This window comes from Talpa occidentalis, unplaced genomic scaffold (assembly GCF_014898055.3).
Source record: "Talpa occidentalis isolate TD23 unplaced genomic scaffold, MPIMG_talOcc4v2.1 talOcc4.2, whole genome shotgun sequence".
Taxonomy (NCBI): Eukaryota; Metazoa; Chordata; class Mammalia; order Eulipotyphla; family Talpidae; genus Talpa; species Talpa occidentalis.
In genome coordinates this window covers 23782661-23808652 of record NW_023602073.1, presented here as the reverse complement: position 1 = coordinate 23808652, position 25992 = coordinate 23782661, and the positions used below count along the sequence as shown (strand labels likewise).

General features: G+C 52.8%; 1 protein-coding gene across 3 annotated transcripts in view; it reads left to right on the top strand.

The window, feature by feature from the left end:
- The window catches only part of SLC22A23 (solute carrier family 22 member 23), a 150237-nt gene that overhangs the window by 103995 nt on the left and 20250 nt on the right, over nucleotides 1–25992 (top strand). For 2 of the 3 annotated variants that reach the window (XM_037519187.2, XM_054698427.1), the window contains exons 4-5: nucleotides 14748–14916; nucleotides 22524–22651. In XM_037519187.2, the coding sequence (XP_037375084.1) occupies nucleotides 14748–14916; nucleotides 22524–22651 (297 nt within the window). Of the gene's footprint in view, nucleotides 1–14747; nucleotides 14917–22523; nucleotides 22652–25992 lie in introns of those variants that run through there. The other variant, XM_037519188.1, reaches the window with a different exon arrangement.

The following is a 25992-nucleotide window of genomic DNA, read 5'->3' as shown; positions in this document are numbered from 1 at the left end:
GGAAGCCTGGAGCTGGGCTGCTTGGCCTGACCACCGGGAATTTAGGCGAGGGAGTGTTCTGTTACTTGAAGGTCATAAACATGTCACTCAGCATCTGTTTACTGAGCCCTCACTGTGCCTGCCACAGGCGTGGGTGTGAGGAACACAGGGTGCCCACAGGGGGCTCTGGGGCTGTGCCCTCCAAGCCCTGCTCCCACATAGGATAAAAGTCCTTACCACAGAGGGGTGTTGTCCCTAATTTCCCAGGGCAGGACTCGACTGAGGACTTGGCTGTGTGTGTCAAATTCCTCAGCTCCCACCCCCACCCCCCTGAGCAGGAAATTCAAAGGCAAACATAGAGCGGAAAAGTTCTGTCAGAAACAAGATGGCACCGGGTCTTAGAACATTCCAGAACCTTGTGCTCGCCCCTACGGAGGAGGCCACACCTTCTCTTGGGTTGGGAGGAGAACTGCTCATGGCTCCCTCAGACCTTTATTACCCCACCCACCCCCACCCCATGGACCTCTTTCTCAGTCATCTGTTCCCAGGAACTGGCCCGCCCCGACCCTTGCTTTGGCTGGCTGATAGTGTTCGCTTGAGCATAGCGCAGAGGGCTTTCCCGATCGGGTGGAGGAGGAGAGAGCTAATTTTAACTGCCGTCTGTCACATCAAGTCGGATTTTTGTTTTTATTGTAATCTCCACTTAAAAATAAACCAGAAGCCATCCAAGTGGCTGGGTTCTCCAGAGGCAAAGCAGGGAAGCCGAGAGGCCTGGGCTTGGAAGCGTGTCTCGCTCCGGCGGCCGGCCAAGCCCGTGACCTTGTCTTCCCCTTGCCCGGCACGAGCAGGTCTGCTGAGCTCCAGGAACCGCAGGCTGGCACTGTGCGCACGCCCTGACCCTGGCCATGTTCCGTGTGACCTGGACAGTGTTTTATTTTCTAATTGCATCAGAAGACCTGTAAGCCGGGCGGGCCCCGGCTGCTTGGCCACCGCCCCACCTCCACGCACACCAGGGCTGCTGCCACATGCTTCTTGTGGGCCTGGCACTCGACCTGGTGGGCGCGTGCGGGGGCCACCTTCCATCTGACGTAGACCGAGAGCTGAGCTTCTCCCTGGCTCCAGGTCCTCTCTGCCTGCCCTTGCCTTGCCCTTTGGGTCTGGGAAAAACTCTTTCTTCCATGAAAAAAAAAAAAATCACATCTGGTGATGAGAAGAAAGCAAGGACGGAGCCACTGCCAGGCCTGGGGCCAGCAGCGTTGTAAGCTGTAATAGCTCAGTGGGGTTGTTTGTAGTGTGTGAATGCTGCGGAGGGGACGTCGGTGCTGGGCTCCAGGGTCAGGAGCTAGACGGTTCTCAAAGTGTTCCTGGAACACCCAGGAACGGGCTCCCCATGCACATTCCAGAACCTGCCCCACACCCCCCTAACCAAAATGTCTGGGGCCTGAAATCCCATCTGAAGTGGAAGGGTAAAAACTGTCCTCCCTCCGAGGGTTAATGCTAGGATTAAATGAAGTCATATTTGCCAAGTGCTCTGCAGCGGCTCTTCAACCAGACTCATCAGAATCGCTGCCTGAGGGCGCTCTCAGTACAGGCCTGCAGGCCGGAGAGGGCCCTGCCTGTGTGAGGCTCGGGGTGGGACCCACGCTTGAGAACCGTGTTCTGGAGATGCTCCCCCTGGGTGAAGCCATCAGGAGGGCTGGGGAGGGCGGAGAGACAGGGACTGGGGTTTGGCAGCGTGTGGTCCCTGCTCAAGCAGCTGTGTTGGGTGGCGACCTGAGGTGAGGAGGAGGGAGCTGCGCGAGGCTCCGGGTCTCCAGGGAGGGTGTACTGGCATAGGTGACAGTCAGCACAGCAAGGGTCCGGGGTGGACCTGGGGGATGAGGGCCAATGTGGCAGGGGCCGGATATGGGAGGGGCCAGGATCACTCACTTGAGGCCTCGGCTCCTCTGGGTGCAAAGGGCACCCCTGACGTGTGAAATCTTTTATCACCCAGGGTCTCGATTCTACAGCGTGGCTTCGTAGGAATTAAGTCCACTTTTGGGTAAAAAAAGAAGTAGTTCTCATGGGTGAATTAAAGTTTTTCTTTATAAAATAATTCAAAGCAGAAAATTATGCAAGATAAATGATGTGATGAGAAAATCAAATCAGGTCGTGGCACCCCCTAATGAAAGAATTAGTATGGTCATTGGTGATCAGAGGATGCGGAGACCAGTAGTATAAAGGTGAGTAAGTGAGCCCAGGATGGGGATGGGGGCGCCACCCCCTGAATCTGCCCATCAACCTTCCAGGCTGGTGTCATGCCCGGCGACAGCTCTTACCAGTCTGAGTCCATCCAGCTCAGAGGTGAAAACAGCCCAGGGAGAGTTACCACAAGAAAGCATAACTGTCCAGTGTTTCAGCAAGACAGTACCCGGAGTAAGAGTGGGGGATGGTCTTTCCAGTGTTGAGAGAGCACCTAAGGGATGGGCAATAGGTGGCTCTCGCTTAGACCTAATGTTTTAAAAAGAGAACCATAAAGAGACGTTTTGGAGATGATTGAATAATTTGAATAGAGTAGGTATTTAATATTAAAGAATTTTTTAATTTTTATTTCAATTTTAGGGGTTACACTATTGTTCTTCCATATGAGCACATGTTCCACTCACCCTCTACCAAGGCCCCCAAGTTCATTGCCCACCTGCCTCTCTCCCTTTCCCCTTCCACCTTCCCCCTGTTCCCTTTGGTAAATATTATATTCTTTTCAAGGTTTATTCTTGCAGTAACTTGCCTGTGTGTGTGTGTTTTTTTTATATTTATATTCCACAGATGAGTGAAAGCATCTCATATCGGTCTTTCACCTTTTGACTTATTTCACTTAACATAATTACCTCAAGTTTCATCCATTTTGCCCCGAATGCCACTAGTTCATCTTTTTCACAGTTGTGTAATATTCCACTGCATATATCATCCTCAATTTCTTTATCCATTTGTCTACTAAAGGGCACTTAGCTTGGTTCCATGACTTGGCAATTGTGGACAGTCTACTGTGTACATAGATGAAGATAGATCTTTTCATAATACAGTTTTCTCTCTTTCTCTCTCTTATACCTAACAGAGGTCTAGCTGCAGCATACAGAATTTGCAGTTTTATTTTCTTAAGAAATAACCATATCATTTTCCACGTGGGCTGTACCAACTTGCCTTTCCACCAATAGTGAATTAGAGCTCCGTTTTCATCACAACCTCACCATCATTTGTTAATTCCATTCTTTTTGATATGGGCCATTCTCACAGGGGTGAGTTGGTATCTCATTGTGGTTTTGATTTGCATTTCCCTTGTAATAAGTGACATTGAACAATTTGAGAGTTATTAATTTTGCTCGATGTGATAATGGATTTGTCTCTAGGAAAATGTCCTTTTCTACGAGAGACATGAATTTGCATGTAGAAGTGAAATGACATGATTTCAAGAATTTGATTGAAAATAGTACAGGAAACAGAGAGAGAGAAAGAATCAGAAGAACCCACAGAAGCAAAATATTGATCATTGCTGGTTCTAGCAGATGGGTCGTGAAGATTCACAATATTAGTCTCTCTTTCCTGTGACTGTGTGAACTTGCAAAAGATCAATTTTGTTTTGTTTTGTTTTGTTTTATTTTTCTTAGTGCAGATGCAAGAGAAGATGGGAAGGTCAGAAAGTGAGGAAAAGGAGGACTGTTTAGAAAGACTAAGTTGCTAGTAATTCTTTCCTGCTTAGGAAAAATATGTCAAAGAATGAAATACATCTTTTATGTGTGTTTAGGTGTGATACGGCAATAATACTATGAACTCATGTGGATACACAGCCTGTCCACCACCACTGCAGACCCTAACTTCTCGATCGATTGCCAAGCTTGTAAAATAAGGACGATCTCAACAACACTGTTGGTGGGGAGTAAAATTTGGGTGACAGTTCCCAACCCTTGACATTTGCATGTACGCTGTTGTGGATCAGAAGCAGAAGTAATTTAGGACTATTTAATGCAGCTGTACTCCTGAGGTTGCAAATCTGAAGCCCTATGAGGCTTTTGTGTGCTCGGCTGCACAATTACGCAGTCATGATTAGTCGATAGTGTGGTTTGGGTGAGGATTGACACTGTTCCTTTGGACCAGCAGCTGAAAAAACCTGGACAGTCACTCTCAGTGTCTGTCTGCCCCTCCCCCTGCTCGCCCAGCTTGGAAATGCTCAGCTGACTTAAAATGCAAGGATGTGAGACTATCCTGATGTTTGAAGTCATTTCTCTCCTTGGGTTCTCCTGCTGTTATGAAGTATTGAGAGGCCAAAGTTAGTATTAAGTTCTTGACCATCAGGTACTGGACATTATCAATCATCAGTTTTATTTATTTATTTTTAAATATTTATGCATATAAGAACCAGGGTACAGGCCAGAAGTGGGGGGCGGGGAGAGGATTCACTAGAGACAGAGTGGGGAGCAGAACAGGCAGATTGACTGAAATTCACTGCTGAGGGGAGTAGTGGGCCAGACAGGAGTGTTCTGCTGCACCATGTGGGTCACCTCCCTGGCCAGGGATTGAACTCCTGCTGCAGTGGCTGCGGATAGCCTCACAGTGCTGTGCTCAACCCCTTGCGCCAGCAGGGAGGCCCCAGTCACTGGTTTTAAAACAGAAGAGATTGCCGGGCGGAAACACTAGTGAGCCTTTTGGTCCCTGTTCCCAGTTTTGAGTCATTATAATGTTAGTTACTTTAAAAAAAAAAAAAAAAAGGAGAGAGAGAAAGAAAAGAAAGTAATAGAAATAATGTATTATCTAGAAAGGAAATAATATACTATCTGAACTTAATAGCTCCAATTGAATAGGTGGGTCTTAGGGTTGGTAAAAATTCCCCCAAATTTATTTGTGAGGATGTGGACCACGCCCAGATGGGCTGACTGGCCTCCCCTCCCTGCAACTAGACAGTTCATCGCTTAACAGATCTCTGAGCCCCTGCTCCAGCCCCAAGCACTGCCTCAGGCTTCAAGAGCTGTGACCAAGGCCCAGGGACCTCTGCTCCATGGAGCTGGGAGGCTGGTCCCAAGGCCTCACCCACCTAGACCTCCCTTACGATATGGCTCCTGCCTGCAGCAGGGGGATGGAGCCCCCAGCTTCACTTCCTACCCTGTTCCTTCTAAGTGTGTCATCTTGGACAAATCACAAGCTTCAGGGTTCTCTTGTGTGAAACCAGCATTGAAATAACTCCTTCATCCCAGGGGTATTGAGCCAATGCAACGAGCTTAATGCAGGAACGATACCCGCTGAAGGAAGGGTTTGACCTGCAGCAGGGGGTACTCAGCTGCTAATACCCGGGCACTTCTGCCTTGTTCACCAACTATCGTCCAGTGCGCGTTCCCGACTGTGATTCGCAGGAAGTTTTTCAATGTCCATTTGTTTTACTTTCTCTTGCTCTCGACGAAGAACACAATTCTTTCAGTTCCCCTTGACGGTTCCTTTAAGTTGGCAGGTCCTAAGTTCAGAGAAAGTTCTCTCTGGGAAAGAGGAGCCTTGGAGTGCTATGATAATAGCAGCCTTTTACACTCATACCTCTATGCTATTTGAGTCTCTGTGACTGACAATTTCAGGCCTTCTTGCCCTGTAATAAGGAACTCCACAATCATATGTCCAGAGGTCCATTTTTTAGGATCCCGGGGGTCCTGTGTCCTTGGCCAGGACAGTAATTAGTGAGTGGTACACTGGCTTCCAGGCTTGGCTTGGCAAATTGTTAGGAGGAGGGTAAGTGCAAGGGAGGGAGGAGAGGCTCAAGGTTTCCAGCAACCACAGTGGAAGCTTCTGCCTCCCCCTTGCTGTGGAGGGAGGGAGGGTGGGAGACCTGGAGAGGCTCAAGGGCAGCTTGGAGGGGCCTCTGGTTGGCCTCCAAGTGGGCATCAGCAGCCCTGAGCTGATCCAGAGCCAGTGCATGAGTGAGACAAGCGACACTGTCAACCTTCTGTCTCCCGGGTGATTGAGAGGAGCGGTGGGCCAGCAGGCAGGGCTTCCTTCTTGATTGGTGGTAAGGGCGGTGGGGAGAGGAGAGGACGAGTGGGCTGTTTGAATGGATGGGGAGTCTCTGCAAATGGCAAGGTTTCATTCCTTTTCAAGATTTTATACTTTTTCAAGGTTTTTTTCGTGGCTGAGTAGTATTCCATTGCATATACACGCTGCGTCATCATAGAACATATATAGGTATGTTCTGAAAAATGCATCACTAGGTGATTCTATCGTTGTGCAAATGTCACAGAGTGTAATGCACACACCTAGATGGTAGACCCCACTGCACACCTGGGCTACATGGTATTGCCCCCTGCAACCTCTGTCTTTATGCAGCCTCTTGGTAACCAGATGCCGTTAAGCAACGTGTGACTGCATCCCATCTTCTTGATCCAGTGTCCCTCAAAGGACATTTTGTGACGCTTATAAATAATGCTCCGAATAGGGTAAAGGGGATCCATTGTAAGACAAGGGCTGGCAGCTAGGCTTTTGGTGGTGATTGCATTGCAGGGTAGACAGATGTCAAAATACACTGTTAAATACCTGAAACATGTCATGCCATGAAACAGTGTTAGTGCAATTTTTAAAAGGGCGGGTGGGGTGGGGAAGAAAAAAGAAGACGGGGAGGTTGGAAAACCATGTGCATCCTGCTCTGCCTGTTCTGTGCTGAGCCCCCCACCAGTCCTCTGTGCGGGTGCCCTTCAGTGCTCCCCTTCAGGGGGCCTGCATTTTGATGGGGTCTCATTCCTCAGGCTATTCCAGGAATCGCGTTTAATTCTGGTGCTTGAATCCAGTTTGGGGGCGGAGGGGACACTGTCCATCCCTGAACCTCACCCTGAGCGCAGAATCTGGGTCCATCCAGAGTGAGTGGGGGCAAGGCAGCAGGGATGTGCAAGGGCTGGCTCTTCCCATCAAGGGCTCTCGAAGTAAAGCATGCATTTAAAACATGTTTACATCCTCCTTGCTGAGTCTTGGAGAGGGGTGTGTGCTTCATTCAGCTGATTCCCCTCAATTCAGACTTCTCTGCTGCTTTCCCTGGAATCTCCGGTGTAAGCAGATGAGGGCTGGGGTGCCGTGCGGTAGAACGAAGCACTATGGGGCTGGCGGTGGCAGGAGGAGAGGACACAGCCTCCCAGCACCTCCTGCTCAGTTGACGAAGCCTCGCTTGGGAAGCCCTTCTCTCCATGCTGCTTGGCCAGCTTCCCCCCGATAGCAGAGGTCCCCGATAGCAGAGGCTATTGAAAACTAAGAATCCTATCCCACGGGGCTTGGACACAATCGCGTTAGGCAGTCCCGACCAAGTTCTGCCTAAAAGAGTTTCAGCCCCACATGGAAGAACTTAATTCACTAGTTAGTCTCAGCTCCATGATCCCCCACCCCGAGTCTCCTGGGGTGGCCTGCAGCCTGGCCAGTGGCCAGCAGCCTGCGAGGTCACCAGATCCGTGCCAGTGTGCGGTGGCTAGATTCTTACCTGCTTTCTAGACGAGGAAACAGGGGCACTAAGAGGGTGATTGGCCTCCCCCAGGCTGCAGGGAAGGAGTTTCGCCTTCCCCTGTGGCCCAGAATGTGGGCTCAGCATCTCTCCTGCAGGGTGTGATTGCTTCTGCTCCAGGTTATATTATCAGCCAACAGAAAACCCCGTAGACTTGTCTCAGAGAGGCTCAGAGCTCTCAGCCTGCTGCTTCTGCCGTCAGCCTGCGCACACGAGGGTTGTTCGCATATACTTAAGGAATAAAGGAATAAGAAGGAACGATCTCTTACCTGCTACAGAATGAGGGGATGTGTCTTTTAAGACTGGTCCCAAAAGAATTTTTGTTGTTGTTCAATAACTCTGTTTCCCAATATCAGTGAGTGTGTAGGTCTGTGTATGGGTGGAGGTGGGGAGTCATGATAGCAGTCAGTTTTCTCACAGATTTTTTTTTAAAGATTTATTTATTTATGCATACAAGAACTGGGGTACAGGCCAGAGGTGTGGAGGGTGAGAGGATTCACCAGAGACAGATTGGGGAGCAGAACAGGCAGATTGACTGAAATACACTGCTGAGGGGAGCAGCAGGAGAGACAGGAAAGGTCTACTATGTCATGTGGGTTGATCCCTGGCTGGGGATCGAACTCATGCCGCAGTGGCTGCGGGTAGCTCCATAGTGCTGCGTCTTAACCCTTTGCACCATCAGGGAGGCCCTGTTCTCATGGGTATTTCTGGCATGCAGTAAAGCAGAGGTGACTCGTGCCAGCCCCCAGCGCGCACAGCTTAGCCTCTTCCCCAGCCCTTCCCGGGAAGCTTCAGCCTCAGGGTCTCACCACACAAGGTGGGATTTGAGTCCACTCATCTGTGGGCTTGGGAGCTGCCGGTCAGGTGCCCACCTATGGAGGAGCCCGCAGGCCACAAATCAATGGGCTGCTGTCCGCAGCCAGGAGAAAGCTAGACAGAGGTGGATTTGCTTATCTTATAGCTGAACATTATGTGTTTGTATTTTAGTTAGAAATACAGCCAGGAGTGTCATCTCTAGATCAGATATTGTGTGTATTTCCTAGATTTACTGATTTTTATTTCTGTATACACGTATATAAAAATGACATTGTGTGGGCTGGAAGTCCTAAGTCATTACTCGGCACTGAGTACCTGTAGAAGACGGGCGACGTCAAATCCCTCAGGGTGAACTTAGCGCCTTGTGTCACATGCTGATTCCCCCAGGGCACACCTGACACTTGGCAGTGTTAGAAAGCAATGTGACTTCAAGTTAACACATTTTTTTAAAGATTTATTTATTTATGCATACAAGAACTGGGGTACAGGCCAGAGGTGTGGGGGGGGTTGTGAGAGAGGACTCATCAGAGACAGATTGGGGAGCAGAACAGGCAGATCTACTGAAATACACTGCTGAGGGGAGCAGCAGGAGAGACAGGAGAGATCTGCTGTGCCATGTGGGTAGCTCCCTGGCCGGCCGGGGATCAAACTCGTGCTGCAGTGGCTGTGGACAGCTTCATAGGTTGCGTCTTAACCCCTTGTGCCACCAGGGAGGCCCTCAAGTTAACACATTTAAAATTGTTCAGCTAAGCGCTGGAAGGGATCATGCTCAGCGAAATAAGCCAGAAAGAAAAAGAAAAATACCGGATGGTCTCACTCATAGCAGGAATCTAGAAAACCTAAATAAGGGACCAGGGAAATGAATAACTATAAGAAAGTGAAAATCAAAATCAACAAAAAACTATGAACCAGAGACACTCTATGGGGGGTGGGGGCGGAGAGGGGAGGGATTGGGGTCAAAATAAGGGGGTTGCAATTGTATGGGGAATATAAAAATAAAATTTATTTTAAAAAAATAAAAAATAATAAAATTGTTCATCTAGCAATTAATTCAAGAAAAGAACATTCGGTCCTCCCTGGTGGCGCAAGAGGTTAAGACGCAGCACTATGAAGCTATCTGCAGCCACTGCAGCACGAGTTCCATCTCTGGCCAGGGAGCTACCTACATGGCGCAGCAGACCTCTCCTGTCTCGCCCGCTGCTCCCCTCAGCAGTGTATTTCAGTCAATCTGCCTGTTCTGCTCCCCACTCTGTCTCTGGTGAATCCTCTCACCCGCCATACCTCCAGCCTGCACCCCAGTTCTTGTATGCATAAATAAATATTTTTAAAAAAGAAAAAAGAAAAGAACATCCCTCTGAACATGGGAGCAAGCCAGCAGGTAGGAGCCTGCCTTAGGTGTCGGCTGAGGCGACGCCCACGTCCATGGTGGGAGCAATGGGCATGCTCCTGGGAGACCTTGTTTCCCTCTGGAGCAGCCTCTCATGCCACCTCCCAAGAAGCCAGTTGCCCCACAGGTACGGGGTCACTGGGCCATGCCCACAGCTCCTCGTCCGGGGGTCTCAGGGAGGCTGGAGTCAGCGATGGAGCCACCTGGGCCTCAGCAACTTCCCACCTGTCGGCCTCGCAGCCATTTGGCTCATTTCTGCTCTTTGTGCTTTGATGCTACTTCCAGGCAGGGGGTGTTAGAAATACACCCCCTGTACCCCAGCTTGTGAGCTCATGGGATTGGGGAGCTCCCCAGTGCACTCCCTTTTCAGATTGCCCTTATATTCCCAGGGTACCAGAGCCTGCCCCCTGAACTTCTTGCTCCCCAAAGATAAAAGCTCCCTCGCTGTTTTCTTCCTCTTGTAGAATTTACAAAATCCTCTCTGAACTTTATCTTCATGTCTCTCCCCTGCACTTCAGCTTCCAACTTTCTGCCGAGCTCCCCTCTGCTGGCAGGTGCTGAGGCTGGGTCCTGTTTAATCTGGGGACCCCATCAAAGGTTGACAAGGGGAGCAGAGCTGTGCCAGCCATGGGTTCTGGCCAGGCTGCCCCTTGAGCTCAGCCATAGCCCTGAGGCGGGCATCTGTCCAGGGCGGCCTGGGCAGGGAAGCAGGATGGAGGTGGAGGGACAGTGCAGTCCCTCTGGGCAGGAAGCTCCTGAGACAGAGCTTCCTGGGGGGCCCCGTGACCTGGTACAGGTGCAGGAAGCCAGGAGGAGAATCACAGTAAGACTTTCCTGCACAGCGACACGAGCGCTGTTGTGCAGGCAAGTCGGCAGGTCTGGAATCCCAGGGGCTGCGGGACGCAGGGTGAAGCTGCCACTCAAAGTGGAGTGTGTTCTTCCTCCAGGAAGCCTGGGTTCTGTTTTTATGGCCTTGCAACTGATCAGAGCACCCGCCCCAATTATCTAGGACATGTTCCTAACATAAAGTCAGCTGAGGTGGACTGGAGCTGAATGTCAGCCCTTGGCCTGGCTGAGTAGCTGGAAGCCATGGCTGCAGCGACTCAGCAAAGTGGCCCTGCAAGAACCAGCTGTGCGGCTGAGTGGGCCCCGGGCTCTGGTCATGCTCCCCTGGGGCATCCCCTGGGGCATCTCATCCTGAAGGTGCATAAGAATCAGAAAACTGGTTCCTCCCTGGTGGTGCAAGGGGTTAAGACTTAACCTATGAAGCTATCCGCAGCCTCTGCAGCATGAGTTCGATTCTCGGCCAGGGAGCTACCCACATGGCACAGCAGACCTCTCCGGTCTCACCTGCTGCTCCCCTCAGCAGTGTATTTCAGTCTGTCTGCCTGTTCTGCTCCCCACTCTGTCTCTGGTGAATCCTCTCACCCTCCCGCACCTCTGGCCTGCTCCCAGTTCTTGTATGCATAAATAAATAAATCTTAAGAGAAAAGAAAAAAAGAAAACTTCTGAAAAACCTTGCCAGACTCAGGAATCCTAAAAGAATTTGTACCCCGAACCCGCATTGCAACACCTCACAGAGGGACCCCGGGTCCCCGGCTATGCGTGCTTGCGCAGCCGAGGGCCCCCGTTATCACAAGCCAAGCACCCGGTTCCGTGTCAACACGTGCTGTTTGTTCTCCCGCCCTGGCGCTGTCTCCGCCCAGCAGTGTGTATTCAGCTGCGGAAATAGCTCTGAAGCCCCCCGGGAAGGCGTGAGGGGCAGCCGCTTTCACGATAGGGGTTTGGGATGTGGTTTTCTTGGAGCCCCTTAGTTCTGCTGCTTCATTGCCAGATCATTTCTCGTTCTAAGAGAATCACCAGCAAAGAAGGAGTATGAGTCACCACGAAGTGATCACGCTTTTCTAGTCCATTAGAACAAACCTCCGTCCTGCCCCGAAGCTCCGCAGATCCGGGGAATAACACAGGTTAGGTGAAACCAACGTGTGACTTGGCAGAAACTTACTACATGTGGTTTTCATACATGATGTTAGGTAAATGCTAACCCCTGGCTCGTGCTCCGTGCTCGCGGCCCATTGCACACGGGACAGAGGCGCCGAACGCAGAGATGACCGATCCGAGGTCGCAAGGACGGGAATTGAACCCAGACCCTCACCTCCACAGTCCAGGCCTGGTAACCTCGATTTCAGAGGTCTGGACGGGGCCCACAACAGGAAATAACTTTATGTTTGAATCTAGAATGATAGTTTTATTTATTTTTAATCTTTAAAAAGATGTATTTATGCATACAAGAACTGCGGTACAGGCCAGAGGTGGGGGTGGGGGGTGAGAGGATTCACCAGAGGCAGAGTGGGGAACAGAACAGGCAGATTGACTGAAATACACTGCTGAGGGGAGCAGCGGGCGAGACAGGAAAGGTCTACTATGTCATGTGGGTTGATCCCTGTCTGGCCGGGGATCGAACTCATGCCGCAGTGGCTGCGGGTAGCTTCATAGTGCTGCGTCTTAACCCTTTGCACCATCAGGGAGGCCCTAGAATGATAGTCTTAGGACTCTTCTCTGCTTTACATAATGAAGGGGGACGTGGCGGGGGGTACTGAAAGTAAAACTCTCCTAAGGTGTCTTGGGTTGGCTCTGTTGGCAAAAATGTGGCTCTGAAAAGATGTGACATAGCTTTGGGATGTCCCGTGGCTGGTGCAGGATCCCCACCTTGTGCCTCCCATGTCAGCAACCCCGGCCAGGAGCTGGAAGCGTCTCCGCAGTCCCCACTGCTGCATGGCTGGGGGCAGCCCTCGGAGCAGCAGACCCTGGAGCAGCTGGGTCGGAGCCGTCGTGTTCTGATGTATGCCTTCCTCCCCGCCACTGCTGCAAAGCTGATTTCTCCTCCTCCAAAAGACACGTGTGCTCCATGGTGAGCCAAAAGCGCCTGCAGTTCTTTGATAATTGCTTTTTTTCCTCCTTTTCAACATCTTTAGAGCCACCTTCAGAATGCAGTGGGTGGATTCGGTTTGGAAAGAACCTCTGGTGAGTCAGTGCCGAAAGGTTACAACCTGCAGGTGTCACACCTGCTCCACACGTAACCGGCTTTGTTTTCCTATCGCCCCGACAGGAACACAAAGTAAAACCCCTTCTTCCATCTGCTGGAGGGGTTGACATTTCTCTATCTGCAACAGAAAAGCCCTGCTAGGGTTTCTAGCAAGAGCAGCAGTGGAGCGGCAGAGAGGGTGTTCCGTATTCCGTGCTCGTAGCGGTGTGTCTGGGGGGGATTACACGCTTTGGGGCTGCGTGGCAGCCGGTGGTTTCTGAGCATCTGATGAGGTGCCGACTCTGGCGCCTGTGTCTCCAGCTGGCTCCCAGGGCTGCGGCTGCTGCCCAAGCCCGTGCCAGGAGCCAGGGCCTCTCTGAGCCGTGCTCTGGACAGAGAACCCTGCAGGAGGAAAGCTGACTCGCACTAATCGTCGTGCACACAGTGACTCTGATTTATGCGCCATCACAGCCTCGCATCTGCAGTAGGGACTCGGGGAGTTCTGGTCTGGGGCTCTTCGCCGTCCAGGAATGATTTTCCTTTGTCCTCTGCAAACCGCCACCCCTCCGTCTGGGAAGCAGCCCCTGATCCCCTGTGTGATACCCATTATGGGTGGATCAGAAGTTGGGATTAATCATGCCAGAGGGCCCCTGTGGCAAGAGAATTGAGGTGTTTCCCCGCTTACTGTTTCATGAGATTGAGTAGAGGGAAGTGGGGGGCACAGCGGTAGGCAGAGCCTGTTGTACCTGCAAATCCGAGATGCTGTTCTGAAGTCATCTCTGACTTTGACGGTTCCCTGGGGGGGCAGGCGCTTATGTGCCCACCCCACACAGCTTGTGGGGAGCCTCAGGGTGCTGTGCTCACGTGGGCTAAGGCAGGGACCCCTTCCCAGAGCTGCCAGTCTACTTGTCTGCTTAATGGCACAAGGGGTTAAGGCGCAGCACTAAGAGGCCATCTGCAGCCACTTCTGCATGAGTTCGATCCCTGCCGGGGAGCTACCCACATGGCGCAGCAGACCTCTCCTGTCTCCCCACTTTTCCCCTCAGCGGTGTGTTTCAGTAGATCTGCCTGTTCTGCTCCCCACTCTGTCTCTGGTGAATCCTGTCACACATCCCCTCACAACTCTAGTCTGTACCCCAGCTCTTGCATAAATAAATAAATCTTAAAAAAAAAAAAAAAGGAAAGAAAAAGAAAGTATCCTTAATGCTGCCTACTGCAAAGGAACAGCAAACCCCAGCTGCGCCTTCTAGTAAGGACCTTCTCAGGGGGACTCAAGCCGGGGCTCTGTGTTGGTCAGCACTTGGCACTGGTTTGTCTTGTGATCGTCCTTATCACTCAAGGTCAAATGAGGAGCACAGATTCTCGCAGACAGGAGGGACCGTGGTGTCCTTCCATCCCGTGGATGTTGGCAAAGGCAGACACTGGTCTGGCTCTGGAGCTGGAGGTGCAGCCGGCATGCCCCTGCGAGGGCATGGTCTGGGACAGGGACAGAGAACAGGGTGCAGCCGTGCCCCTGTCCCACAGGGCAGAACCTCAGTGCGGAGGAGAGCTTCTGGGGAGACCACGACTATGTGATCTGAATCTGTTTTGTTGTTTGGTTTCTGTCCAAGCAGATAAGCTGCTCCGTCTATCATGCTCGCTGTGCCTAGAACTCGGGGTCCCCAGGGGCTTGGAGTTGGGGCCAGAGGCGGGTGGGGCAGGGGTGGGGTGAGCCGGAGGACAGGCTGCCTGCCCTGAACTGAAGAGTGGCCCTTTGTGCTGCATCACAGGTAGGAGGGATGGCAGCAGGCAAGGCGGGAGCAGGGACCCCCCTGGAGCAGAGGGGGCTACATGGGCTGAGAACTGTACCTCCGGGGAGGCAGCACGTCCTAGCTCAGGGCTGCTCAGAATAATCAGAGTCTCATGCTCTGTGTCACTTGCTCTGTGAGCCTGAGTGCAGTGGGGGCCTGGCTCACCCCACTGTAAGAGCCAGGAGGGAAGGCTCGGGGCGCTGGTGGCTCCCCACTCCATAGGGCACTCACGTCTCCCTTGTCTCTTCTGTGTTGCAGGAATAGAGCTGTGTCCCCCGGGAAAACGGTTCATGATCACAATGGTGGCGAGCTTCGTGGCCATGGCCGGCCAGTTCCTCATGCCCGGCCTGGCCGCCCTGTGCCGGGACTGGCAGGTGCTGCAGGCCCTGATCATCTGCCCCTTCCTGCTCATGCTGCTCTACTGGTCGTGAGTATCCCCTCCACTCCCCCACCAGACCCTTCCCGTGGCTGTGCTGTGTGTTTCGGGGGCTTTCCTGTCTTTACAGAAAACGTCATATTTTAAACTTGGCATCTGGGGAAATACTCAAACATAAAGGAAATGAGTGGACTGAGCCCCTTACTGGGACTCAGTGTTTTCACCTCCCCCCCTCACATGCCTGCTGGGTCATTTTGGTGTGATTTTGGTGAATGGATTTGCAAATGGAGGATTCTTGCATTGGGAGGGGAAATACAGAGCTGTCAGAGGAGGGATTTAGAAAAGCCCCATCAGGGAATTTCACGGGGACTATAACTGAGATGAAAATGCATACGTTGTACAAAAATGAAAAATGATATAAAAAATATATATATATAATAAAATATCTTTGGGGAAAAAAGGAAAAGAAAAGAAAAGAGAAAAGAGAAGAACAGAAAAGAAAGAAAAGCAAAGCCCACCTCCTCTAGATCAGGGACAGGCAAACTCCAGGGCCAGGCCGACCTCCATCTGTTCTTGTAAATAAAGTTTTATCAGCATAGGGCCATGCGCACGTGTGTGTTACATCTACATTGGCTCAGGCTGCAGAGAGCGCAGGTGCCACAGCAACCATGTGGCCCACAGAGTCCACCCTGCCCCCGACGAGACCGATATGACCTTTAGAAACATGTGCAACATTTGGCTTTTGATTCAACTGGCTGACTTTAGAAGAAAAACAACTAAACATCTGTCTAGCGCATGTGACCTGGTCATCAAGATTTTTTGTGAACTCCCCAAGGGATTAATGTTCAGCCAAGGTTGAAAACCAGCACACATGGACAGATGTTTGGGGGCAGGGAATGATTTTCCTGTCCTTTTTATAAACCACTCTCTTCTCTCTTTCCTGACACTCTCAGCCCCTCGCCTGCCAACACCCTCACTTCACCCACAAGTAGGAGATTCCATGGTGTAGACACTGCACCGGGTTCCCAGTTTGTAGTCACTAGTGAAAAACAAGTGTTTCTTTTTCCCTCCTAAATAACCACAAATGACCTTAGCCACGCCAATATTATACATGGAATGTCAGAACGAAAATATCATAAAGCTGAAAATAAAAATTGCTCTTTGTTTGGGCCCTTCCCCAGAGTTTCTCAAATTTGGAATTGAAGGGTCATTAGCGTTTACAGAAGTGTCTTCTGTGTGCACGTGGTCGTGGTGCAGAGGCCTCTTCCCCACGTGGGGTCACAGTTAGGCCTCTTGAGACCATTTCAGCAACCCCCCAGCTCTGTGTCCTCAAACCCCTCCCCTGCAACATGCATACACGTAACAGCAAGAGCTTGGCACCTAACGGGCAGTTGTCTCCTCACTTCTTCACTTACGAGGGCCACTTATTGTTCCGAGGCAGACAGGGTGTCTGTATAAACTGCTGTGGAAAGGGAGGTGGTCAGGGGTGGATGCCGCGGTTCAGCATCCAGCAGGTGAATCCAGAGCTCACAGGAGGCCCTGGATGGGGCCCAGATATCCCTGCACTTGGCCATGGACCCCACCATGGTGTACCCCACAACCTGGAAGAAGACCTGGGAGCCCAGGTGAAAACCGAATTTGTGCCTTTGAGCTGAGTGGAGCCGAGCCCCCGCCCCACCTGGTGGAAGGTCCCCAGCAGGGCAAGAACAAGGCGAGTACAGGTGTGTTTCCTTCAAGAGCCCACGTGTGGCTTACTGCATCCTAAGAGTCATGCCGCAGCAGGGACCAGCGATAGCCGATGAAGAAAGGCCACCTGCTGGGGGAGACTGGCACCCCCAAACTGCCGCTCCCTGGCGACAGGTTTCAGGACATCCTGATCCCCAGCAGGGTCGAAGCGGTTCAGAGTGAAATCAGATCCTTTTCCCAGAGCAGGATGGAGTGGGCAGATCCTGTCCTCCGAGGAAGCCCTTCCTGTTCCTTCCCTTGTTTGTTTTGGAACGCAAAGGTATTTATTTACTTAACAAATGTTCATGCCCTGTTTGTGCCAGGCACAGCTTTCAAGCCCTGTACAGACCACAGGTCATCCGGTCCTCGTGTTTGGGCACCCTGATGTACCGGTGGCAGCGCTGAGGTCACGCAGCAGACCCTGCGTGGCTTGGGCCGGCGCTCTCCTGCCTGCAGAGTGTCAGAGAATACATGACAGCCCTCACCCCTGGCTGCGGCGCGGTCTCTGGCCAGTGCCTCCCACCACCCCTTGCATCCTGGCCCCGAAGGTCCCAGAGGGCCTGCCCAGTGCTTCTGTCTGAACAGACACCACAGGAAGTAGAGGAGGGAGCTGTGAGGTCAGGCAGAGGGAATAGCAAGCGCAAAGGCCCTGAGACAGAGTGTCTCTGCTTGTTGGATGAGGAAGGAAGCCGTGGGGCTGGAGGGTGCAGGGCTGAGACATCACTGTGAGGACTGCAGCTTTGAGTAAGATGGGCACTACCGGAAGCCTTCATCTCCCAGACAGCAGAGTCCTTAGAATTCCTGGAACTAACAGAAGAAGGCAAGACCATCTCCCTCTGGACCCCACTGTTTTATCTGCAGCCATAGACCCGGTCTGGGAGACCAGATAGGCCTGTGGTGGAGGTTAAGGAGAGAAGGTCTCTCCTGCCTGTTTCCCGGCCATCCTGGCAAGGCTTGGTTTCCAAGTGCCCCTCCAGCCCTGCCAGGGGGCTTGGGGAGCATTTTCTTCCTGCTCCTCTAAGACATTCAACCAGGTACCTCCTGAAGGAGGACTTTCCTCCCAGACCTGTCTACGTGGGGCGTGAGCTTCTTGGAGGAAGAACAGCAGGCGTGCTGGAGATGCGTGATGGTGCTCAATTATTAACCACACTTGGTTCTGTTGGAAAGTCATTCCGCGCTGTTGGCACTCCGCGATGGGGGAAAGCATCTGGGAATGCACTGCCAGGGGAATGAGCCGTGTGGGGAGTCAGGAGGAAATGAGCAGCAGATGAGGCTGCAGAGCGTCGGAGAATACGTGACGGTGTCAACTCCCAAGTGAAAGGCAGAGATGAGCACCTTCCGTAGAGACACACTCTTCACTGTAAGGCAGCCGTACCCTCGGGGGGAAAGGGATGTGTCCAAAGGGTCTTTCACTGTCAGAAATGTCAAGAAAAAGCCTACTGTGAAACATTTAAACAGCCTCAGGTTAGGCAAATAGCCAGCAAAAGAAAACAAAATTACTAACAATTCCAGAACATCAGTGGTTCTAAAACTGTTTGAAATATCACTGGACATATAGTGGGCAGAATAATACTAAGTTGGACCATTTCTTGAGGTCTTGCTCTGAGTCAGGGGCTGCTCAACTCTTTCCAGAATCAATCCTTTAACTGCCCACTCACCTGGGAAGAAGGTGTAAGGGCAACCTCCTGCACAGATGGAGAAACTGAGGCACGGAATGTCAGTTCGCTCAGATCCCAGAGCTGGACTTGGGGGTCCCCGCCTGTGTGCTTCTCGCCCACGAGGAATTTTCTCTCCTAGTTACTCTTTTCTATTTAGTATGTTGTCGAACATTTACCGACAATTCAGAGAAAAAATGTTTCTGGAAATCACCAGCACAGCAGTATCTACTGAGGGCACAAGAAAATTGCGTTAGATGGATGGATTCACTTTGCTGCTTGTCGTTGTCGAAATGATTTCCTTGTAATCTATCTTTTTGCAGAGTCATGCTCGTTGGCCCCCTTCAATGCATTCACAATTCTCACTTTTTCTCCTCGCCACCTCCCTCAGGCCCTTGGCCCTTTCTTTCTCCCCCTCCCTCTAACCTCAGAAACCCCACTTAGTGTATTATTAGTGTCCCCAGTTTTATTGCTCTGTGATCGTCCAGCCTTGGTCCTGTCCTCTGACCTCCTTCCCGTCACATCACTCCTCAGACGCCGTTCTGCTGTAAATATTTCATCTATTGTTGAAACTTTTCAGAGGCCCTTTTAGAGTGACATCTGTTTTCCTTCGAGCAGTTCTCAGCCTTTTTCCCTGCCCCCACACCCTTGAGGCGCACAGCCCCTTCCTCAAAAGAGTTTTACTTCCGGAGGGGACCTCGCTGTCACCTCCCCTTCTCTTACAGGTAAAGGAAGGGCCCGGGGGAGTTTCATACATCGGTATTTTGTTTCGTGCAATCCTGTTTGTCTACACATGGCCTGGAAGGGGGAGAGATTGAGTAATGACAAAAGGCAAACATGAAAGTAAAAATGGCAGCTCCTGTTTCAGTGTCAAAAGCTGAATGGGGGCCTCCCCTGGTGGCGCAGGTGGTTGAGTGCCGCGCTGTGAAGCTGTCCGCAGCCTCTGCAGTGCTGGTTCGATCCCAGCCGGCCTGCGAGGGGCCCACGGGTCGCTCCCGCTGCTCCCCTCAGCAGTGTATTTCAGTCAGGCTGCCTGTTCTGTTTCCCACTCTGTCTCCAGTGAATCCTCTCACCCTCCCGCACATCTGTCCTGTACCCCAGTTCTTGTATAAAATAAATAAATAAATCTTTTTTTAAAAAAAAAAGCTAAATGGGCCATTAAAGGTGAGATCAAAATGTCCCCTGGGTTGGTGTTTGGGGATCTGCTGATCTGTGGGATTTTAGGAAGCCCTTGGGCAAGAGGTTGAGACCCATTTTTAACTTCTGAATGTGCCAAGGTGATTAAAATATTAGGAGCCCCTGAGGTCAACAAAACTGCTTCCAAGGTGAAGAAAAGCATGGAAGGTGTGGCCATTATTCCCCACGGCCAGGCCAGAGGAGCTACCTTGGCTCCAAGGCCAGTATCGCCAGTCCAGGGCCACCCACAGCTGTGTCATTGCTGTTCCCTCCCACCCCGGAAGCTGAGGGTTGTGTAAGGTCAGCTCAGGGTCACTGAGCCCAGAAGCCAGGCTGGCCTCAGGCAGCCGAGTGTGCACAAGGGAGTGTGGGAGTGGTGAGGTGAGCTCGTGGCAGCTGGCAGGAACAGCCAGTGGCCCTCGTGACAAGTGTCCTGTGCCAGCTGGACCTGGCCAAAGCCCACAGGCTGCAGAAGTGAGGCCGAGACCCCAGGAGGTGGCCATGAGGAATTCTGACAAAGCACATGTCCAGGGTCAGAAGAAGTGGGCTTGGGGGGGAGGTGGGCCCTGGTGGCCTGGGGTTAAGTCTCAGTGCTGTTACCTGCTATGGGCTTGAGTTCAACCCGCAGCCAGGGAGCTAGCCCCCATGTGGCACAGCAGACCTCTCCTGTCTTGCCCGCTGCTCCCCTTAGTAATGTATTTCAGTAGATCTGCCTGTTCTGCTCCCCACTCTGTCTCTGGTGAATCCTCTCACATGCCCACCTCTGGTCTACACCCCAGATCTAATAAGAAAAAAAAGGCGTGGGTGTCTGGAGCTGGTGACGATACCTGGCTGTTTGTGTTGGCAGTGGGGGAAGCGGGCACAGGATGGCCACGGCAGCTTTCCAGGCCTGTGTGAGGTCATCCCGCGTGTGGGCTCTGTTCCCTTGCTGCCCTGGGGCAAGATCGGACTGGCTGGCCAGGACCAGCAGCCCCCCAAAAGCCTGATGGAACCACCAGGACAGGCCGCTCTTGCGGAAGGGCCCCTGGTCCCAGTTACCAGCAGAAGCGGCATCAGCCCCTCGTTCCATCGACCCCCTGTGCTCCGCAGTGTTTCCCAACAGCACCTTTTTTTCATCATTTGCCAACAATGCCGCATGCGCTCCCCTACGGCATTCCAGGCTCCTGTGCCTTGAACATCCCACAGCCGGGTGGCTCATTTGGATAAATTCCTAAGAGGAGCAGAAGGGTGGGGTGGGGGGAGTGATCCCAGTCACGTTCAGGGCTACGGAGTATTTTTAGGTGGATTCTAAGTATTCATCTGTCTGTAATGTAAATGGAGGAACATTTTAAATTTCTGCCAATTGTTACACATTCGGAGTTGCTTAATCTTAAAAAGGCAGCTCCAGGGAACTTGGAGCTGGTGTCCTTCTGCACAGCACAGACTTTGGGTGGCAGGGGACAGACCTTGGGGAACAGGGCACAGGCCTCGGGTGGCAGGGGACAGACCTCAGGCGGTAGGGGTCAGACCTCAGGCAGCAGGAGAGAGACCTCTGGCGGCAGGGAGCAGACCTCTGGCAGCAGGGGTCAGACCTCGGGCAGCAGGGGACAGACCTCGGGCGGCAGGGGACAGACCTCGGGCGGCAGGGGTCAGACCTCGGGCGGCAGGGGTCAGACCTCAGGCAGCAGGGGACAGACCTCTGGCGGTAGGGGTCAGACCTCAGGCAGCAGGAGACAGACCTCGGGCAGCAGGGGACAGACCTCGGGTGGCAGGGCACAGACCTCGGGCGGCAGGGCACAGACCTCGGGCGGCAGGGCACAGGCCTCAGATGGCAGAGGACAGACCTCAGGGGGCAGGGGACAGACCTCAGGCGTCAGGGCACAGACCTCGGGCGGCAGGCCACAGGCCTCGGGCAGCAAGGGAACATACCTCGGGTGGCAGGGGACAGACCTCAGACTATTTGCCCAAGACGCTGTACCAATGGCCTTCTCTTTATCCTTCAGAAGGAGGTGCCATCCCCATGAGCCCCTGAAATAAATCAGATAGAGAATGTTAGATCAAGGCGTCATTCATACCCCACCCCATGCTGTTGACAGATGTGGGGAGACTGAGGCCTGGAGAAGTTAGGAGCCTTGGCTGAGGCCTCACAGCTGCTGTGTGAGCCCAGGGCTTCTGGTTTACACCCTCCGTACTTCTTCCATAGTAAAGAGTTTCAGGGCTGAGGCGCAGAGCATTTTGGAAAACAGCAGACATCCCAAGATCTGAGTTTACGTGACAGATAAATCAGTGGCATGGGCACTTAAAGTATGAAAGAATCCCTTGTTCTGGGCCTCCCTGGTGGCACAAGGGGTTAAGTCTCAGCACTGTGAAGCTGTCCGCAGCCTCTGCAGCAAGAGTTGATCCCCAGCCAGGGAGCTACCCACATGGTGCAGCAGACCTCTCCTGTCTCACCCACTGCTCCTCTCCGCAATGTATTTTGTCAGTCTGCCTGTTCTGCTCCCTACTCTGTCTCTGGTGAATCCTCTCACCCCCGCACCTCTGGCCTGTACCCCAGCTCTTGTATGCATAAATAAATCTTATAAAAAATAAAAAAGAATCCCTTGTTCTGCAGAGTTCACTTGCCTTTAGAAAAAACCTTGAGGTTTCACCATCTAAAAAGCCGACTTTGATTGGATTTGATAATATTTGTCCTCTCTCCTTAAATTACTAAGTTTAATTCAAATCATGAAGTTAAATTTTCTTCTTATAGCCAACTCACATCCACTGGCTATACCAGGAACTGAACCTACTTCTTTTTACACCAAACAGAAGGAAAGTTTTTGAAAAACCCCAGGGAAAGCGCTAAGCCCACCTTTTTGTAAGAGCTTCAAGCCAGAAACTTAAAATATTCCCCAACTGGCATTTAATTCAATTAGAGCCTTGTTTTTCCTTATTTGACTATCTTTTGTGAATTTCATACATTGTGCTAGTGGGCTGGGCTCTGTGGTTGCAAAACCTGGTATAGGGAACTCTTAACAGGCAAGGGCTCTGGGGGCCCCCCTGGGGCTGAGCCCCGAGAGTGCCCGGCTTGCGGGTTGTCTCCTGGAGACACACACCACCAAACCCACAACCCTGTCTTGACAGGATCTTCCCAGAGTCCCTCCGATGGCTGATGGCGACCCAGCAGTTTGAGCCAGCCAAGAAGCTGATCCTGTACTTCACGAAGAAGAACTGCATGAGTCCGGAGAGTGACATCAAAGGCATCCTGCCAGGTGGGTACCTGTCCCTTCCACCCAGAAGCGCCACCTGGCCTGGGCCAGCGTCCACAGAGCTGGCCTAGAGCCTTGGGGGGAGTGGGGTCTAGAATGGGGACGTGAGTGCACTGGAATCACGCCACCTCCTCAGTGTGGACCGATGATCCGATGTGCCCTGGGGTCCACACAGCCTGTCCACAATTGAGGCCTGAACCTAAACAAGCCTCATGGCCCAGAAAGATTCAGGGGAGCACAAACCCCATGTCTGGTTGCCTGCTGAAGTCCTTCTTGGGGTGCAGCTAGCCTTGGCCACCCCTTCTTTGCCCAGCACAGCTTCAGAGAGCCCTCTCGCCTCTTCCTGCTGCAGTGTATTGTTGGATAACTGGTGGGAAAGTGATGTGTGTGGGGGTTCAGGCCTCTATAATTTGTGGGTGTCAGGAGTAGTGCTACAAGCTAAGGGGCTCTGAGGCTGGTGACCCAGAAGTATCACTAGGAGTTTGTGAAAATCCAGACTCCTGGGCCCCTCCTGGAGGCACCTACAGGTTCTGACCGGGTTGATTTGGGGCCAGCCCTGAGAGCTTGCGTCTGTAACAAGCCTGGAGGGCATTGCTGACCTGCCGCAGGCGACCCAGGGGCCAGGGCAGGCGGGGCTCTCGGTCCAAAGTCCCCAGGCAGCCTCTTTAGGCTGTGTGGAGGGCTGTGTGGAGCGCATTCCCCCAGGGTCTGGAACTCTGCCTGACAGACAGGTTCTAGCCCCCTGCACCTGCCGGGAGCCTTTCTAGAACAGAAAAGAAAATGGACAAAGCCTTGCTCTCATGGGCTGGCGGGCAGGCGGGAAGGCTGTGTGTGTGTGATGAAGACCTCAGGAGGCATAATGTAAGAAGACTCTGCAGGGTAGTGGAGGGGGCTCCTGGTGCCCACATGACAGGGAACAGGGGTGTGCCCTGCGGGCCTGCATCCAGCACAGGCCAGAGACATGCAGGAAACTGAAACAGGAACTGCCTCCTGCGAGCTACCCCAGCAGACTCTCATGGGCTCCTGCCTCGGGGGACCTGGGGTTCGTGTCTGTGGGAGCTCAGAGCCTGTTGCTGGGCCGGCACCCCCGCCAGCAGGGCCACCTGTGCACCTTCACTCGGGCAGAGTCCAGGCAGCCAGAGTGGCCAGAGTGGCGGGCGCTGTGCAAGGGGGCATCACCGTCCCTCTGTGCCCAGTGGGGGTGACGACAAGTGAGACCTAGTGCATGTATGTCCATCCCTGTGATTTGCAAATGGTCACCTGTATTTAACAGGTAATCCTCAGCGCTTTCCACGTGTTAATATCTTCATGACGGTCCGGTGAGAGAGGTGCTAGAATTATCTCCATTTGCAGACCAGGAAGCAGAGGCCTAGAGAGGCTAAGTGGCTTGATGGGGGTCACACAGCTAGTGAGGACCTGATCTGGGACTCGAGCCCAGCAGTCGGGGGAGCCCAGGGAGAGACGCTGCGGCTGGGTGGGGAGCGCGGCATGTTGGAGGCACTGGCCCTCTGGGCCCTGCTTCTCACCTGGGACTCTCCAGCCTTGTCCCCAACTTCTCCAGGGCCCCTACACTGGCAGGCTGATGCTCGTAAGTCTTACCAGATAATTTGCTCCTGGCATTTCCCTAATTAAATCACCATACTCCACTTCTTTCGAAGTAAAATATTTCTGAGAAAGAAAGTTTTCACAATCCAAATTATACTGATTCATTTCCTTCCTATTTTTGGAAAGTGGTATTATATCTTTCCTTCCCCATTCTTTGCTCATGAGCTTCTCTGCTGTTTATGTCTCTTCTGGTGCCCCAGGAGGAGGTTGGGGGAGAGGTCACGACCTTGGGTGACTTTACCCAGAGATCCCTGTAACTCCAAAATAGGCACAGAACAGAGCTCACAGGAGCCTCTGGGTCCCCGGCCCATGCCAAATGCATGAAGACCCCACATGGCAGGAGGGGAACAGTACTGTCCCAGGAACAGATGGGAAACTGAGGCACAGAGCAGCTCTCGCAGGGATGTAAAGAAAATGATGAAAACTGTCGCCTGCCAGCTCTGTTGGACCCGTTGCTGCGCCCCAGCGTGAAACAGGGTGTCCCCGCCACACTGTGTCCTCCAGCTGTGACCTCAGAGAGGGACTGAACTTCCAGGGAGCAGGGACGGGGCTGCAGGGGGCACAGGAGCTGCCTGGGCTATCAGAACCCAGTGGCCCTCCTGGGGCTTTGGTGTGGCATTTGTTGGAAATCCCAGAGCACTGGAGGGTCTGGGGGGAGAGATTGGGGGGCGCTTCTGACAGCTGCATCCCACAGCTCATGGCTCATGAGCTCCCTGCCCTGTTACACGTGGCACTCCACGAGCAGGGTCCAGAGAAGGTGCCTGCGAGTGCTGCCCCAGAACCAGCGCTCAGGAAGGGACCCCCCCCATTCAGCTCCCCTGGGGTGTCCTGCAAGTCATGCCAGCATCTCACCCAGAGCTGGTGGCGTCCAGGCCCAGGCTGACAGGCTGGTGGGTTCTCTATCGATTTGGGCAGATGGATAAAGGAGCGTCCTGGAGCCCTCGGTGGCTTTTTCAGGCTTTAATGCCCTTGCTGTGGGGCAAGCCCACAGTCTGCAAGGCCAGGAGGCCTGGGGAGCCAGGAGGCTGGTGGGGGCCTCCCAGCCCCTGGCGAATCTTTACTCTTTCTCTCTGGGCTCCCTCAGGCCCCCTCCGTATAGCCGTTCCTCCATAACCATCCTTCCTGTCTCTGCATGAGCCGCCCTTGTAGCTTTGCCTCCAGGCTCAGGGCACCCACTCACACTGCCCACATGCACCCCAGGTGTCCACCCTCAGGCATGCGCTCCCCAGCCCAGCTCCCAAGCTCCTCTGCACTCAAGGCCATAGGCGATGGCCTCAGAAGCCAGAGGCGTAAAAGCCTGAGCAATTCACTTACCCTACAGTGACCAAGTGACCAAGCCCCCCAGCCCCCCAGCCCGGCCCTTTCAGAATCATCCTCAGGCCTTCAGACCTCGGGCTCGAGAGTAACACTGGAGAAAATCTCCCGGTCGCGTTGCACTTGTGCCAACTCCTTTAACATCTGTTTCATAGGCAAGCATGGATTCGGAGGCCGCCGTGGGCCACATGACCAAAAAACCCTTTAAGCTTCTGTAACATCTCTCATAGACACGTTTCCTCCTGGGGCCGCGGGTGGGCAGGCAGGGGTGGCTGCTCTAGGTGATTCCTAGTAACATGCACAGCGATAGATCTGTGTTGGTCACCGTGGTACTTCCATGCTCTTTTGTTGGTTTTTGACCATGGGAAAGGATGTGTAGTGCCAGGAAGGGACGGAGCAGGAGCAGATGGGTAAAGGAGAGTGCT